The sequence below is a fragment of the Pelobates fuscus genome, chromosome 4 (genome assembly GCF_036172605.1).
Source record: "Pelobates fuscus isolate aPelFus1 chromosome 4, aPelFus1.pri, whole genome shotgun sequence".
Taxonomy (NCBI): domain Eukaryota; kingdom Metazoa; phylum Chordata; class Amphibia; order Anura; family Pelobatidae; genus Pelobates; species Pelobates fuscus.
The window spans coordinates 315,158,215-315,173,385 of NC_086320.1; the positions used below are offsets into that span (position 1 = coordinate 315,158,215).

Consider the following 15,171-nt stretch of genomic DNA (forward strand, 5'->3'; position numbering starts at 1 on the left):
ATTTGTTTTTCCGCCAATAAACTAGTCTTTTGTACATAATTTTCCCTAAATTGTTATTTCATTTCTGCCTTTTTTTTTCTTAGCAGCAGAATACCAACAGTTCTCAAAAAGACTCAGAAAATATATCTTTAGAGCAAGGAAAATAGAATGTTGACCTACAATGTCAATCATTCTACAGTCACCTCAAAGAATTATTTTTGGCCCCTGGAGCTTGAACTTGTGCATAATAACGGATAAAAGGTGGGCTTTTTTTGTTTGTTTGTTTTTTTAAACACAGTCCAATCTACCACCACTTTTCAAAGTAAATCTGTTCTCTTGGTATATGGAGGCCTTCCAGTTGTTTACACATGGATTCGATCATTGGTGGTGGCCCACAGATGTAGCACAGATGATCACTGGATATACATTTGGCTAGATCATTTTCAGAAATTCTACCCTCTGTTGGAAAAAAGAACAACGAAATAAACAAAAGAAAAAAATTGTTTGAGTAAGCATTCATATTAGAAGCATTCCTTTAACTGAACATACAATATCTTTTCATGGTCAATTATGAGTTTACTTTTAATACAAGTGATCCCAAAAATGTTTTAGAAGATTTATCCCTCAGTAACTTCCACTCTATGTATGAAATATTCTCACATAACACTCACTGGTAAATTATTACTGAATTTGTATCAACAGGAAACAGTTAGCAAAATGCGTCTACATAAGAATGTTCCAAGCATTATATAAAGGGACACTATAGTCACCAGAACAACTACAGCTTATTGAATTTGTTCTAGTGAGTAGAATCATTACCTTGGCTTTTTGCTGCAAACACTGTCTTTTCAGAGAAAATGCAGTGTTTACATTACAGCCTAGTGATAACTTCACTGGCCACTCCTTAGATGGCTGTTAGAGATCCGTCCTGCGTCATGGCTGCCTAAAATGCATCCAAACATTCAGTGTCTCCTCCCTCTGCATGCAGACACTGAACTTTCCTCATGGAGATGCATTGATTCAATTCATCTCTATGAGTAAATGCTGGCCAGGGCTGTGTTTGAATTGTGCTGGCTCTGCCTCTGCCTCTTTGTCAGTCTCAGTCAATCCTATGGGGAAGCATTTTGATTGGATGAGGCTACAACTTCTGCTAATGTCAGCAGGCAGGTCTAAAGGACAAAGCATGCAGCTCTTGACTTGAATACAAGTAAATTTTTACAATATTTAGGGAGGCATAAGGGGACCAGGGTAGCTAGATGGTGATTTTAACCCTGTAGGGTCAGAAATACATGTTTGTGTTCCTGACCCTATTGTGCTCCTTTAAATTCACTAACCAGAGGAGATACATCCTCTAACATTTTATAAATTTATGCTTATAGAAATAAACTGAATCAGTTCTTTGACCCTGTAGATCACTTGCAGTCTGCAATCATTAAAACGCTCCCACTGATCCTTTTCAAGGCCTAAATGCCAGTTCTCGGTGTTTACTAAAATATTTTTAGTCTCACGAATGGCTGTGCCACTCTTTTTAATAAGGCACAGAACAACAGTCTTACTCAATTACTGCTGGAAACAGGTTGCAAATTAATGTACTTTATATAAAATAAATCTTACTGAGAAAACTTCACTCGTAGAGTCAATTAAAATTAAGTAGAACGTTTTCTATAAAGTTCAACAAGCTGCAGCCAATAAAAATCTGCCATATGCCTCTATAAAACACTGGTTTATTTGCTAGCATGGCCCAACAAAAAGGTGTGAAATTCCTTCACCTTAAGTACCAATGAGGATCTTTTGCCTCCAAGAAACAGAATTTCCAAACAAGACCTGTGTATGGATGTACTCAATTGATGAGTTGTCCACAAAGAAAATACATCATGCTTACTGTATCACAACATCAGTGACACTTTACAACAGTTATGTTGCAAGAATCTGCCTGATTAAAAAACAAAACAAAAAAAAGATCTTAAGGTCATAAGATTTATAAACTGCCGATAACGGTGTTTAAAACTGTATATCTAAAATAAAGATGTTATTCATTAAACTGACAACTGCAAATTTCTGGCCAAAGTATAAAAACTGAAATAATTTTACTGTCCAGTTTGGCTATTTTGGCCTGTAATTTGCAATCCATTTGTCAATTATCAGGTTTAGTAAATAAACGCCTATGGTTTCCAATTAAAGTAGTACTATAGGGTCAGAAATACAAACCTGTTTTCCTGACCCTATAGTGTTAAAAACACCATCTCGCCCCCTTGTCCACTCTTTGTCTCCCTAAATATAGTAAGATTTTTACTTGTATTAAAGGTTGTTGCTTCTGCTGCTGGCTCTGTCCCTTATCTGCCTGCATGCCTGACATCATCAAAAGTGATTATGTGAGCCAAACACAATGCTTTCCCATAGGATTAGCTGAAACTGTCAATGAGGCAGATCAGGGGCAGAGCCAGCACAAGCCAAACACAGCCCTGGCCAATCATAATCTCTTCATACAGATGCATTGAACCAATGTCTGCATGCAGAGGGTGGATACACTGAATGGCAGTACAGCACTGCCTCAAGAAGCACCCCTAGTAGCTATTTGAGGACTGGCCACTGGAGTTATCCCTAGGCTGTAATGTAAACACTGCATTGTCTCTGAAAAGACAGTGTTTACAGCAAAAAGCCTGAAGGTAATGATTCTACCCATCAGAACAAATACAATAAGCTGTAGTTGTTCTGGTGACTATAGTGTCCCTTTGAATATACTCTCTTTATTAGCATCTAAAAATGATCTAAGATATAATTATATATTTCTTTATTTGCTGCATTATGTAGACAATAAAAAATAGCACACTTCTCAGCACTATACAATTGCATAATATAATATATTTAATGCATAAAGAAATTCTTTTCATAGGGCTTGCCCTTTTAGAGCACTTTTGTTAAATACCAAACAGTTTCCAAGCTAAGAAAACGTTATAATTGTCATTAATTATATCAAACATGATCAAATTTACTGTGATCATTAACTGACTGATTTAACTAACTGCAATTTACAGAGTCAGAGAGAGAAAGAGAGAGAGAGACAAATCGAGAGATAAAAGATAGATTGCGTTTTAAAAAGTGTGTAGAAAAATGGATAAACTATGGCTGCAACGGATATTATGTCTTCCTGTTGCCTATATCTATAGTAGAGCCATAAATAACGAATTGCAGGAATCCCCCTCATTCCATAAATTAAATGGACACTGCATCCCTGAACTGCGTCCCTTCAACGTAAGAGATACTTTGGAACTGTCTCCAAGGACAATAAGCAACTTACCAGTGATATATGGCTGGAGCTCTGAACAAATCGGGGAACTCTGCTGTGTGACATGAAAATTGCACAAAATCCTTCCAGGAAAGTTGTTTACCAAACTGAGAATGTTTTTCTGAAAATTTAAACAGATAGAGATTAACTAGCATATTCCGAGCAAACGGTGAATACAAAACACACAGCTCCCCACGGAGTATAGATTTGGAAAGGAATCATACTCACTGGAGGGACAATTATTGTTATTCTTGCAACAGAAAATTGGCACAAATTAAAAATGGCAACATGCAGGGCCTTGAAGCAGTAGAACAATGGAATAATGCGAAGTCTCCCATTCAATCAGTTGCATTATTAGTCGGTGTTCTATTGACTTGAAAGTTCACTGTAAGAAATGGTGGCTCGGAGGAGGTCTTAAAGGAACAGTACAGAGAATGGCATTTCAGAATACTAGTCAGCGGATGATATTTCACTTACGGTGATAATATCGGCAGTCAGTATTTCTGTGAATACTCATTAGGTGTACTCCAATCCCTTTCCCAGAAACCTTCTGCCACTCAGTGGTTTGCTCATTGCTTTTTGTGATTTAATTTCTTGATTTACAGTACGGTTATATACGAGGGTGCACACAACTTGTAGAAAGAATTGGACACTGCAGACAGTTCTGAAGAAATCCATGCTAGTTTAGAATTATAATATTTAAATCTATCTACAGATTAATATTTATAGAATGTGTATGAGAACGTATGGACGACTGCTCAAAGTTTGTGTAACCACAAAAAAGACCAGTAAGGATCTATTCCACCATAACTGCATGGTCTTTATGGATTCCATTCCAAAGTTGAATGTCCTATTTCATTAAAGGACCACTATAGTGCCAGGAAAACATATTTGTTCTCCTGGCACTATAGTGCCCTGAGGGTGCCTCCACCCTCAGGGTCCCCCTCTCGCTGGGCTGGATGGAGAGGATGGGGTTAAACTTACCTCTTTCTCCAGCGCCGGGCGGGAAGCTCTCCTCCTCCTCTCTGCCTCCTCTTCGGCTGAATGCGCATGCGCAGCAAGAGCCGTGCGCGCATTCAGCCAGTCTCATAGGAAAGCATTTAGAATGCTTTCCTATGGATGCTGGCGTCTTCTCACTGTGATTTTCACAGTGAGAAGCGCGGAAGCCCTCTAGCGGCTGTCAATGAGACAGCCACTAGAGACTGGATTAACCCAAATATAAACATAGCAGTTTCAGAGAAACATAGCAGTTTCAGAGAAACTGCTATGTTTATAGAAAAAAGGGTTAACCCTAGCTGGACCTGGCACCCAGATCACTTCATTAAGCTGAAGTGGTCTGGGTGCCTATAGTGGTCCTTTAATGACTTCAAGGTTGCATGGAATTGCTGAAGTAAATAAGCAGGATTTTGCATGTCAGTATCATGTCTTTAGGGGCCAGGCTGCGATCACTGCAAAAACTAGTGTTTGGTCCTTAAAGGGACACTATAGGCACCATAACAACTTTAGCTTAATTATGCAATTTTGGTATAAATATCATGCCAATGCAGTCTCTTTTTTCCCAATATTTCATTTGTATTGATAATTTTCTTTACAACTGTAAATACATATCTCCATTCCAGAAAAAAGTAAAATAAATAAAAATAAAACACAAGATAAAACAAACATATAAAAAAACAATAACAGCTCCAATATAAGCTCAATATTCATATCCTTATATTTATATAAAAAAAAAAAAAAAAAGAACAAACCCATGCAGTCTCACTGCTCAATTCTACTAACTACACCTCCTTGGATGTGACCTGCATTGGCTTCCTAAACACTTCTTGAAAAGGAACCTAGATAATCTAGGAGCCAGCTAAAATGTAGGGGTTCTGGTGTCTATAGCCTGACCTTGCAGGCTTTTCAATGTAAACACTGCCTTTTCAGAGAAAAGGCTGTATTTACATTGCTGTCTAGGAACATCTCTTGTGACAGTCAGACGGCTACTACAGGTGATTCCTAGTCCAGAGCTGCACAGTGTGCAGCAATGACATTCAGAATCTCCACACTCTGCATGGAGGAGCTGAATGTTCCCCATAGAGATGCATTGATTCAATCACTGTAAGTAATTAAAGTGGCACAATATGTACCATAACCACTATAGCTCATGGCAGTAGTTAAGTTGAAGAGTTCATGGGCGCCATCTCACCGGGTTGTGTTCAATTGTTTGAGTGGTTTTACAAAAACAAGTGCTCTGCTTGGATCCTCTGCTCTGGCTCCGCTAATTCAGAAATAAATGTCTGCATTGGCCCACCCAGCTTTGCAAGGCAATAACAGAGTATTGGAGGCAGTTTAGCATTTTATTGACAACCAAGTTTGGACAAGCCAATCTACAGCAAAGGTGACAAGGTATAGGTCCCAGGACAGCCCAAGTTTTTTATTTTACCACTCAAATTATTTGACACAAACAGAGACAACAGCACCAAATAAAAGTCTTGCACCACAACCGCTTCAATGAGCTGTAGCAGTTATGTGCTTACTTCATACTGTAATATTTGAAAACAGATTACAGAATTTACTTAAATTCACACATATTTAGGATTAAAATTCACAACTACTTATACGTGACGTTTCATTATCCCTGATGTTTGAAAAGGTGGAAATACACGCAAACCTTCATATGGGACATCCAACCATAAGTCAAAACAAACCAGAAATGCCAGGAGACCATCAAATAATTGAGTCATTCCATCACTGGAGAACAGCTGGAATTCCGATTTAAAAGGAGCTTATATTCACTAAGAATATTATGTCTAATTTAGCAAATGTAGACAAATTCACCAGTTATATGGAAAAGTGAAATAATACATGTTTAGTCATATTCTAGTTTGGACAAGTCAAATTGCAATAATAAAACCTTTGTAAAACCTTGGTCCTAAATCGTAGTAAATTTACCTCCCTGACAACTATTTGTAAAAGCACAGATTTGCATTTTAGAAGCATTAAAGCTGTTGATTTTCTCTTCTGAGCAGCTGCGAAGGTGGCATAGGCAGCACATTTCCTTACAAATTGAATGCAGTCAACAAATGAGCTACAGAAAGCAGTTTGCAGTCTTTTGTTCAGACCATTTCCCCGAGATATGGTTTCTCCCTATCCCACTGGGCAATACTTACACATACAATAAAACATGCACCCAGGCAGAGCTTTTGTCGATAATAAACACCAACAGGACACATTTACAAAAAAAAAAAAAAAAGACTAAAATTATGTTTCTAAATATAGAAATAAACCAGTAGCTTACTTGGAAATTAAATTACTAGAATTTAAAATAATTTTAAAGTATTTATCTAAATTTCAATGTACAGGACAAACGCCATTGTGAGCCAGCATAACAGATGTGTGTTCATCTATGCAACCGTGGGCACATACTTCTACCTACATTGCAGTATTTGATAAAATTATACAGTGTTGCTGGACGTTAGGAAACAAGCCTAATGCACAACTTGGGCCATACCAAACAAGATTTCAGAGCATCTTACAAGAACTTAAATAGCACATTGTGTGGAACTTCCTTAGACAAATGACTACGCGATAAGAGGTTGAAGACCGTTTGAGACCTATTAAGAGTTTTACTGTTGTTTAGGTGGTTCCAGGCTATTGCCTCTCCATGTAGAGAAAATAAGGCATCGGAAAAAGGTTGTCAGGAAGTACCTCAGCATCGCTCACATATTTATCAAAATGCTTCTGCTAAATGCTAGAGATGTTAGGATGAAGTAGGTTCCATTCTCCATATAATTTGGATGTCCTGTACTGACGGAGTCCTGGTCATGCATCCACTCACTACTAATTCAGCTAGCCAACTAGTGAGCAAGTATGAATACTTGATCTGACCCCTGATGCCCTCTGAGTTACATCTAGAGATCGGCAATGCATGTTTTGGAAGAAATCAAATCTAGTTTTGTGGGTGAGTTGAAACCACCTAACTTACCTTTTCTCTCTCTCTATGGAAGTTGATAAATAAAGACTACAAAATTATATGATGAAATGTCCCATAGGCTTACTGGCACTAGAAAGCTTGGGCTAGAGTTATATCTACCTACTAATTTGCACAGTATGCGGCTTTCTCCTCGTCATGCTAGTTCTCACCAATACTGGTCACCTGGTGCAAGAAAGTTTTAATGATACCCTGTTACTTTTTTTTGTCTGAGTGCCAATCATTGCATTACTGTGTACGTGCATGAGCCTCTGTACATATACCTTGCTTGGTGATACCAATTTGATCTATTTCTATTTGATGCACCTTTAAATTCTCAATAAAAAAATAATAATAATCAAGATATTGGAAAAAAATAAATAAAAACAAATGGTTGCCAGGAGGCAAATTGTATAGATAACAAGTTCTCAAAATGTACTTCAGTACTTCAATATTCTTAGCACACGACCTAGAAAATAGACTCAATCTAGATCTTAATGTCAAGTGCTTAGTTCTATTACTCCAGCCATTCATCCTGAAATTATATCCTGAATTATGATCAATAATAAAAAAGCATTAATTCTTGGGGTTTTCATTCAGTTACATCTATTTTTAATCACAAGTTTTTTATTTGGTCTTAGGAAAGCCACAAGGAAGTTTACAAAGGTCCTGATTACTGTCATTACAAAAATATGGAATTAAGAGATGTCCCATTATTTTAATAAAATTCTAGTAACAGCGTTAGCCCAAGAGAATCTTCTACTCCACAAGACTTCGACTCTGCAAATCCTATATTATTTTCTTGAGGCCCGGGCTGAACTTTCTATAGTATACAAATACCCCTGAGCATGAATCAGACTTATTGAACGGATATAAGCAGCAATGGAAAGAAAACCTTAGGAGGATAATTTCTATTGGATATTTTTTTGCACATATTTCAATGCAGTGATGTTTGAAATGAGAGCTGAGCAAGCACAGCTTCCCTGTTGAGAACCGCATAATAATTTTTCTTCAATCATCACCTAAGAAGATATTTCCAGCAGTAAACCACAGACCATTTAATAACTTACTATAATTGTTGAAGAAAAAAATGATCTTGCATTGGAAATAATGGTAGTAACTCATTCAGACAATCTTATGGAAAGTTCCATGTGATTTGCTGAGTGATACACTGAGATTATTTCAAACTATTCCCTTAGTGCAGGGCTGGTGCCAGCAGTATCCTAGTACATTTCAACCTGATTGCCAAGGCGCACTGGTGTTCCTCAAGCCACCTCAAAGTGTGCCACAAACACGATGACTTCTGGGGTGTAACAGGTTGAATGCAGTGTTTACAAGGTTCTTTTTAGTAAGGGTCAGCATTAAACTTGGGATTCCCATCTAGCAATCTACCAAAAAAACATGTTTGGGATGGACTGACCTAGAGCACCAGTTTTAGGCATATTATGTTATACAGTATAGCAACACTGGAATGCTCAGAGTAGAGGGAGCTAGGCAGGTTATATACACTTGCTCAGCATACCCAAAGAGGCTTAGATCAGTAATTCCCTTCTTAGTACTCAAGGCACACTAATGGCCAATGTCTTGCCAGACTCTGAGCAGCAAGTACTTTTACCCAAAGATGACGATGAAAGTTATTATGTGTGCAGAATAAATACACATAAAATAGAAAACTAAGCCACACCATCAACTTGTAATCAAAGAAAGACACTCCACAATGCGGTATCAGTTAGAGTTAGGAGTTCAAATCACTACAAACTCTTCATGGATAGACTTGGTTGTACGGGATGCTGAATGTCAATCTACAGATCATTGAGTCCACCCAAAAAAGGACCACTTTAACTGTATCTTCAGAAACATCTATTAATCTAAAAAGTATACATGGTTGAGGTTTTTTTTTTTTACTTTGTAAACCAAGAAGCAACATATCCATTTCTATAGAGTCACAGATAATGCTATTCTAGTAGCTTACCATAGGATCTATTTTTGTTTTCTTGTTTTGAATTGTGGTTTTAGTTATTTGAAGGATTAGTTGTTAAATTGAAATCTACTAGGTCACTGTAAATGTAAGTGACGACAAAATACTCAAGAAAGGTTATAAATATCAACCATTACCTTGAATAGAAGTTCACTGGTGTTTTTCGCAGTGTAATGCAGTTTTACATTGCCCATTTGGAATCCCTGTCCTGTTGATTGCCGTATTTCATGAAGATCCGCTACATGCAGTAGTATAGAAAAAAGAGGATTGATTCCTACTCCACCAGCTATTAAGACTAAATCCACAGGAGAATCTGAGGGTTGTGGGTCGAAGTAGAAGTCCCCTCCTACTCGCAGAGCCACTTCTGAGCCTAAAGAACACTGAGGAAAAAAAACACTAATCAAGAGAAAACTCAGAGAACAAACATTTGAAATAGCATGTAAGCATTCGCCGATCACTTAGCATGACATCCACTAACTGCAATTGGGACTTCACCTAACTAGTGAATTTGGGGAAAATTATTAAAATAGGGATGGTGGTGTGTCCCAGCGTTTATGAATTCAAGGAAGTCAACATTGCCAGGGTCGAAGGCCGTACGTTCAGATGAGCTGACCCAGAGCTATGTGTGTGTATTTATATATTATAGATTGTACAATGTGTAGATTACTTGAGCACTGCTTTATGTTAACAGTACAACACAGTATCGGGATGCTAAGTATTGTGTCCCTGTGCACTTACTAGACTCATATGTTAATACCATGCATCATCCCGCTTTTTACGTAGACACGTGGCAACTATCCAATGAGACAAAATATATATATATATTTTTTTTTTTTTAAACTCTCATTTTATCGGTAGAAACAAGTGTAAATAATGCATCCATTTGAGGAATGAAAATACAGTGTGCCTCTTTAAAAGATACACACTTAACACGGTCATGCACAGCAGGGGTGACTGATAGTACAGGATGGATAAACAGTGCAAGGAGTAAACAAAAAGTGACATAGCCCGACTAGTAGTAAGAGAGGCATCATAGCATTCTAGATGTCTGGAAAACCCTAAACTAGCTTAAAGAAACATTCTAAGCACCATAACCACTATTGCATGCTGTAGTGGATATGGTTTAGGACTGCCCTGGTGCCCCCCTCTCCAATGTTAGTAGTTGAACAATGGTTTGACTTCTTATTTGGAGACCTCCAGATGTTGCTCCCAGCCTCCTCTTAGCCTCTAGGACAGCTGCAAGCTCCTACTACTGTTAGCTCTCATTAGTTACTTCTGTAACACCCACCTTGCTCCTCCTGGGGTCATCTTTCGTTTGCCTTGCTTGAGGACACTTACCTAAGCGGAGCAAACCTCACCCATGACTGACATGCTGGGTTCATTGCCAGCGTCTGAACAGAGTGATGTCATATCACTCACTTCCTATACTCCCTAAACAGCTAACTTGGGAAGTTTTTCTTCAAATCTATACATTTGCTAGCAAAACTGCTATTACAACGTATTATTGAATTTCCAGCGTTTTAAAAGAGCTAAAGTTCTTTTATTTTATGCCAATTCCCTTTAAGGATGCATGAGAAAGAATGGGTCAGTTTCAGAGTACCCGGTTACAGAAACTATATAGAGAATTTTTTTTTCGAATATTCAGCAACATTTTTTTTCCTTTTCAAATTCCAGCTGTCTCATTGCAATTTGCAGACACCACTCCCTAAACACAAGTTATCCCAGGAATGTGGGAGACATACATAAACAAGAGGGATTGGAAATTCAGGAAGGAATAGGAATTTTGTATCAAACTGAATTTATCTAACACCATGCCATAAAAAAAAAACACATATAGAAACTGAATCGTATAATTTACAAATCCACATGTTTAAGGGACCACTATAGGCACCCACACCACTTCAGCTCAATTAAGTGGTCTGGTTGCCAGGTCCATCTAGGATTAACCCTTTCTGCTGTAAACATAGCAGTTTCAGAGAAACTGCTATGTTTACCTATGAGTTAATCCAGCCTCTAGTGGCTGTCTCATTGACAGCCGCTAGAGGCGCTTCCGCGCTTCTCACTGTGATTTTCACAGTGAGAAGACGCCAGCGTCCATAGGAAAGCATTGACAATGCTTTCCTATGGACTGGCTGAATGCGTGCACGGCTCTTGCCGCGCATGCGCATTCAGCCGATGACGGCGAAAAGGAGGAGGAGAGTTCCCGAAAACAGGTAAGATTTAACCCCTTCCACCCCTAGAGCCCGGCGGGAGGGGGGCCCTGAGGCTGGGGGGGACCTAGAGACCCTATAGTGCCAGGAAATTAGTATGTTTTCCTGGCACTATAGTGGTCCTTTAATCAGATGAAATATCCGCTAATGTCATAACTGGTGTTAGCACTTTTAAAAGTGATGTTCCATTTTCTTTCAAATGCATGTTTTGGTTTATAAATTAACACCACAGCCCAGTTTGTTCCTGGCACAGCCAAGGCATACAATTCAATGGAGGAGACATCTTGTTTCTCCTTTTAAACTTTACTAGTTCCCTCCTGACAATTGATTATTGCTGTTTCAATGGAAATATTTGATATACATTGTAGGGATGTCTCTATACTGACTGACAGGTGCAAAGTGTTATTTATTTTGGTTACCACTTACAACAATAACTGACAGAAAGACAAAACTGAGGTTCTCAGTTCTAGAACACAGTGGATTTTTATATTTGTTCTCAAAAGCCAACTATTTTACTTTACCCAATTCATACCGCGCTTACCTTGGTATTAACATTTCTAATAAAATCTGGTATGAGCTTCGTTATGTTCTCCACTTAACAAGAAAGCAAAAAAGATTTCTATAGCTTTTCAAAGTACCCCATACTCTGGATGGGTGAACAAAACCCTAAATTTGTATGACCTAATTTGTAAACCCTAAATTTGTATTTGTATAGCCCTTTTCAAACCATTCTACACCTGACCTTCCTATTTTATCAGATTATGTTGGACAACATGAACAGATTTGTGTCAAATGAGAAAGAGGGTGAATCAGGAACTGGCAGCTCAGCCTGGCAGGAGTGCACGCAAGGCTGGCTGGCAATCAAGCAAGCCAGCCCACCAAGGGCGGACCATGCGTCAGTACTGTTTCAGTGGCCTCTGCGGGGTTCTAATGCCCAGAGTGTAGCATGAGCATGAGCTTTTTGGAGACAGTGCCCTGGTGTCTCCAGAAGTGGGACACCAAAGAGCAAAGACAGGACAGGACCATAAAATCAGAAAGTCCCGACAAAATCAGGAATGTTGGGAGGCTTTTGGAAGGTCTTGTGTGAAATGGCAATTCAAAGTGAATTTCAAGTTCTAGGCCAATAGCAGGCTAAGAAACATAGTCAAATTGAAGAATGCTTATTGTTCAACCATTTTGGCCTAAGATTTCAATTAACTTTTTAGTGCCATCAACCCCTTCATATCTACAACCTTTTCACACTGTCAGGAATTAACAAATGGAAAGTCCATCTCGCAGGCAACTCTACTCCCCAACGTTTCTACCCGGCTTTCTTTGATTGTTCAGTGGCCCTTCCTTTCTGTAACAGTGCACTTTTGTTGTCTATTAGTAAACCTATTGAAGTTGTATAAATATTGAAGGATAGCAAGAAAAAGGGAAAAAAAATTACAAACCTGAACAAACGATGCAAGACCTTTAGCTTGGGTGACAGGGTTTTGACAAATCCCAGGTTGTCATAGCAACTAGGAACTGTGTCCTGTTGCCTTGGCATTCACCTGCCTAATTTGTGTGAAGAAGCAGCACAATACCAAAAGTGTCCTTAATATTCAGTATGGAACACTGGAACGTGATACAAGCCAACGCAAGAGCACAGTGTTAAAAAGAGATTGTGTAACCCAGTATAAATATATAAAGCATGCTGCATTTGAACTGTCATCTGGATGCTTGTGGCTGCCTTGTGGTTAAATTATGGGTACAGTATGTCATATTGGTGCATAGCTGGTTTTATTGTGTATTCCATGTGAATGATTTATGGGTGCTGTCATGATATTTGCACTTATCTCAAAAAGCACCTCACTCATATTCATGTGGCATGTGGTTCAAACTGGGGGAAATTCTCCTAAATGTATCTTGTAACAGCTTTGTCAAGCCCTTGGTGTGATATATTTGGGTATTGTGAGTTCCTTTGTTACAGAAGAATGCTTGTGATGAAAACCACAAAATGGAAAGTATACCCAAATGTATGTATTTATGGGGACTTGTGTGCTTAAAGGGACACTATAGTCACCTGAACAACTTCAGCTTAATGGGATCAGGTGGATACAATAGCTCTCAGCAGCCTTTTTCATGTAAACACTGTATTTTCTGAGAAAATACAGTGTTTACCTTGAAAGCTAGGAACACCTCCAGTGGCAGTCACTCAGACGGCCACCAGAGAAACTTCCGAGTAAACTGCTGCCTAATTCGCATTCATCACGTTTGACGTCTTCACGCTTGGCTGAAGACATCAAACGTGCTACCAGGACACAGGAGGCACTGTAAATGCGCCTCCTATGTCCTGTAGTAACTCGGTGCCTGTCAGCAATCAGAGCCGACAGTGTGGGAGATAAGGTTCTCCTGTACACAGTGTGGGCTCGGGCTGACAGGCCGAAGGCAGAAGGCAGGAGGCAGGAGACCGAGCAGGAGGATCTACTGACTTCAAACAGTAAGTAAACTTATTTAAAAAATTAAGAGAGAGAGTGAGTGAGAGAGAGTGAGTGAGAGAGAATGAGTGAGAGAGAATGAGTGAGAGAGAATGAGTGAGAGAGAATGAGTGAGAGAGAATGAGTGAGAGAGAATGAGTGAGAGAGAATGAGAGAGAGAATGAGTGAGAGAGAATGAGTGAGAGAGAATGAGTGAGAGAGAATGAGTGAGTGAGAATGAGTGAGTGAGAATGAGTGAGTGAGAATGAGTGAGAGTGAGCGAGAGAGTGTGTGAGTGAGAGAGTGTGTGAGTGAGAGAGTGTGTGAGTGAGAGAGTGTGTGAGTGAGAGAGTGTGTGAGTGAGAGAGTGTGGGAGTGAGAGAGTGTGGGAGTGAGAGAGTGTGGGAGAGAGGAAGTGTGGGAGAGAGAAAGTGAGGGAGAGAGTGAGTGAGGGAGAGAGTGAGTGAGGGAGAGAGTGAGTGAGGGAGAGAGTGAGTGAGGGAGAGAGTGAGTGAGGGAGAGAGTGAGTGAGTGAGGGAGAGTAAGTGAGGGAGAGAGTGAGTGAGGGAGAGAGTGAGTGAGTGAGTGTCCCTTGTTAATAGTTGCAATATTGATGCTAGTTCTATCCCTGTCAAACACTAGACGGGATTATACTTAAACTCTACTATTGGGACATCTCTCCACTATTTGAAACTGTGTAGTTACTCTGTAGCCACAGCCAGCTCGATACATTTTTTAAGGGTATAATAGAATTTGTTTAATTTCAAGGTGGTTATTGTATCCATCCCTCAGATAGGATTAGCCACCGGCATTATTTTTATCTTTCCTCTAGTTCAGGGGTAGGCAACCTACGGCACTAGTGCCATGCACGGCACTCAAGGTGTCTTTGCACGGCACTAAAGGCTGCTAGAGCCAAACAGGCTCTGGCCTAGAAGGAGTCCCAGTGAAACTTCAGATATCTGCTAATATGAAAAGGTGATGAAGGACAATCCTCAATTTATGCATTGCAGCACATAGAGGAAGTGATCTCAGATCACTTCCTCCCAGCACTTGTGAATGGGAATCCACACTGTAGTAGAGCAGCCTGCAGCTGCTGTTACTGCTCCTGTCCTTGACCTGTACCTGGCCAGCCCGGTCCCCACTGGAACCCAGGGAAGCCACCCACACTGCTAGATATACATGGAAAACCAGAATAACCCCCCCCCCCCCCCTCATACAAATAATACGAACAGCCCACACGCAAACATACACACAATACGCACAAACATGACCCGCTAACAATCCACATACATGCACACAACCCAACATGCAGCCTCTCACATGCA

The 15,171-nt window shown here is 39.5% G+C and overlaps 1 protein-coding gene across 2 annotated transcripts in view; it reads right to left on the reverse strand.

Annotated features, from left to right (window-relative positions):
• Window positions 1-205: 205 nt before the first annotated feature.
• Window positions 206-15,171, reverse strand: part of OXNAD1 (oxidoreductase NAD binding domain containing 1) — a 63,022-nt gene continuing 48,056 nt past the window's right edge. For both annotated transcript variants that reach the window (XM_063452316.1, XM_063452314.1), the window contains exons 6-8: window positions 9,333-9,575; window positions 3,278-3,386; window positions 206-438 (exon numbers count right to left, since the gene is read on the reverse strand). In XM_063452316.1, the coding sequence (XP_063308386.1) occupies window positions 284-438; window positions 3,278-3,386; window positions 9,333-9,575 (507 nt within the window). In that variant the 3' untranslated portion in view covers window positions 206-283. The remainder of the gene's footprint in view (window positions 439-3,277; window positions 3,387-9,332; window positions 9,576-15,171) is intronic.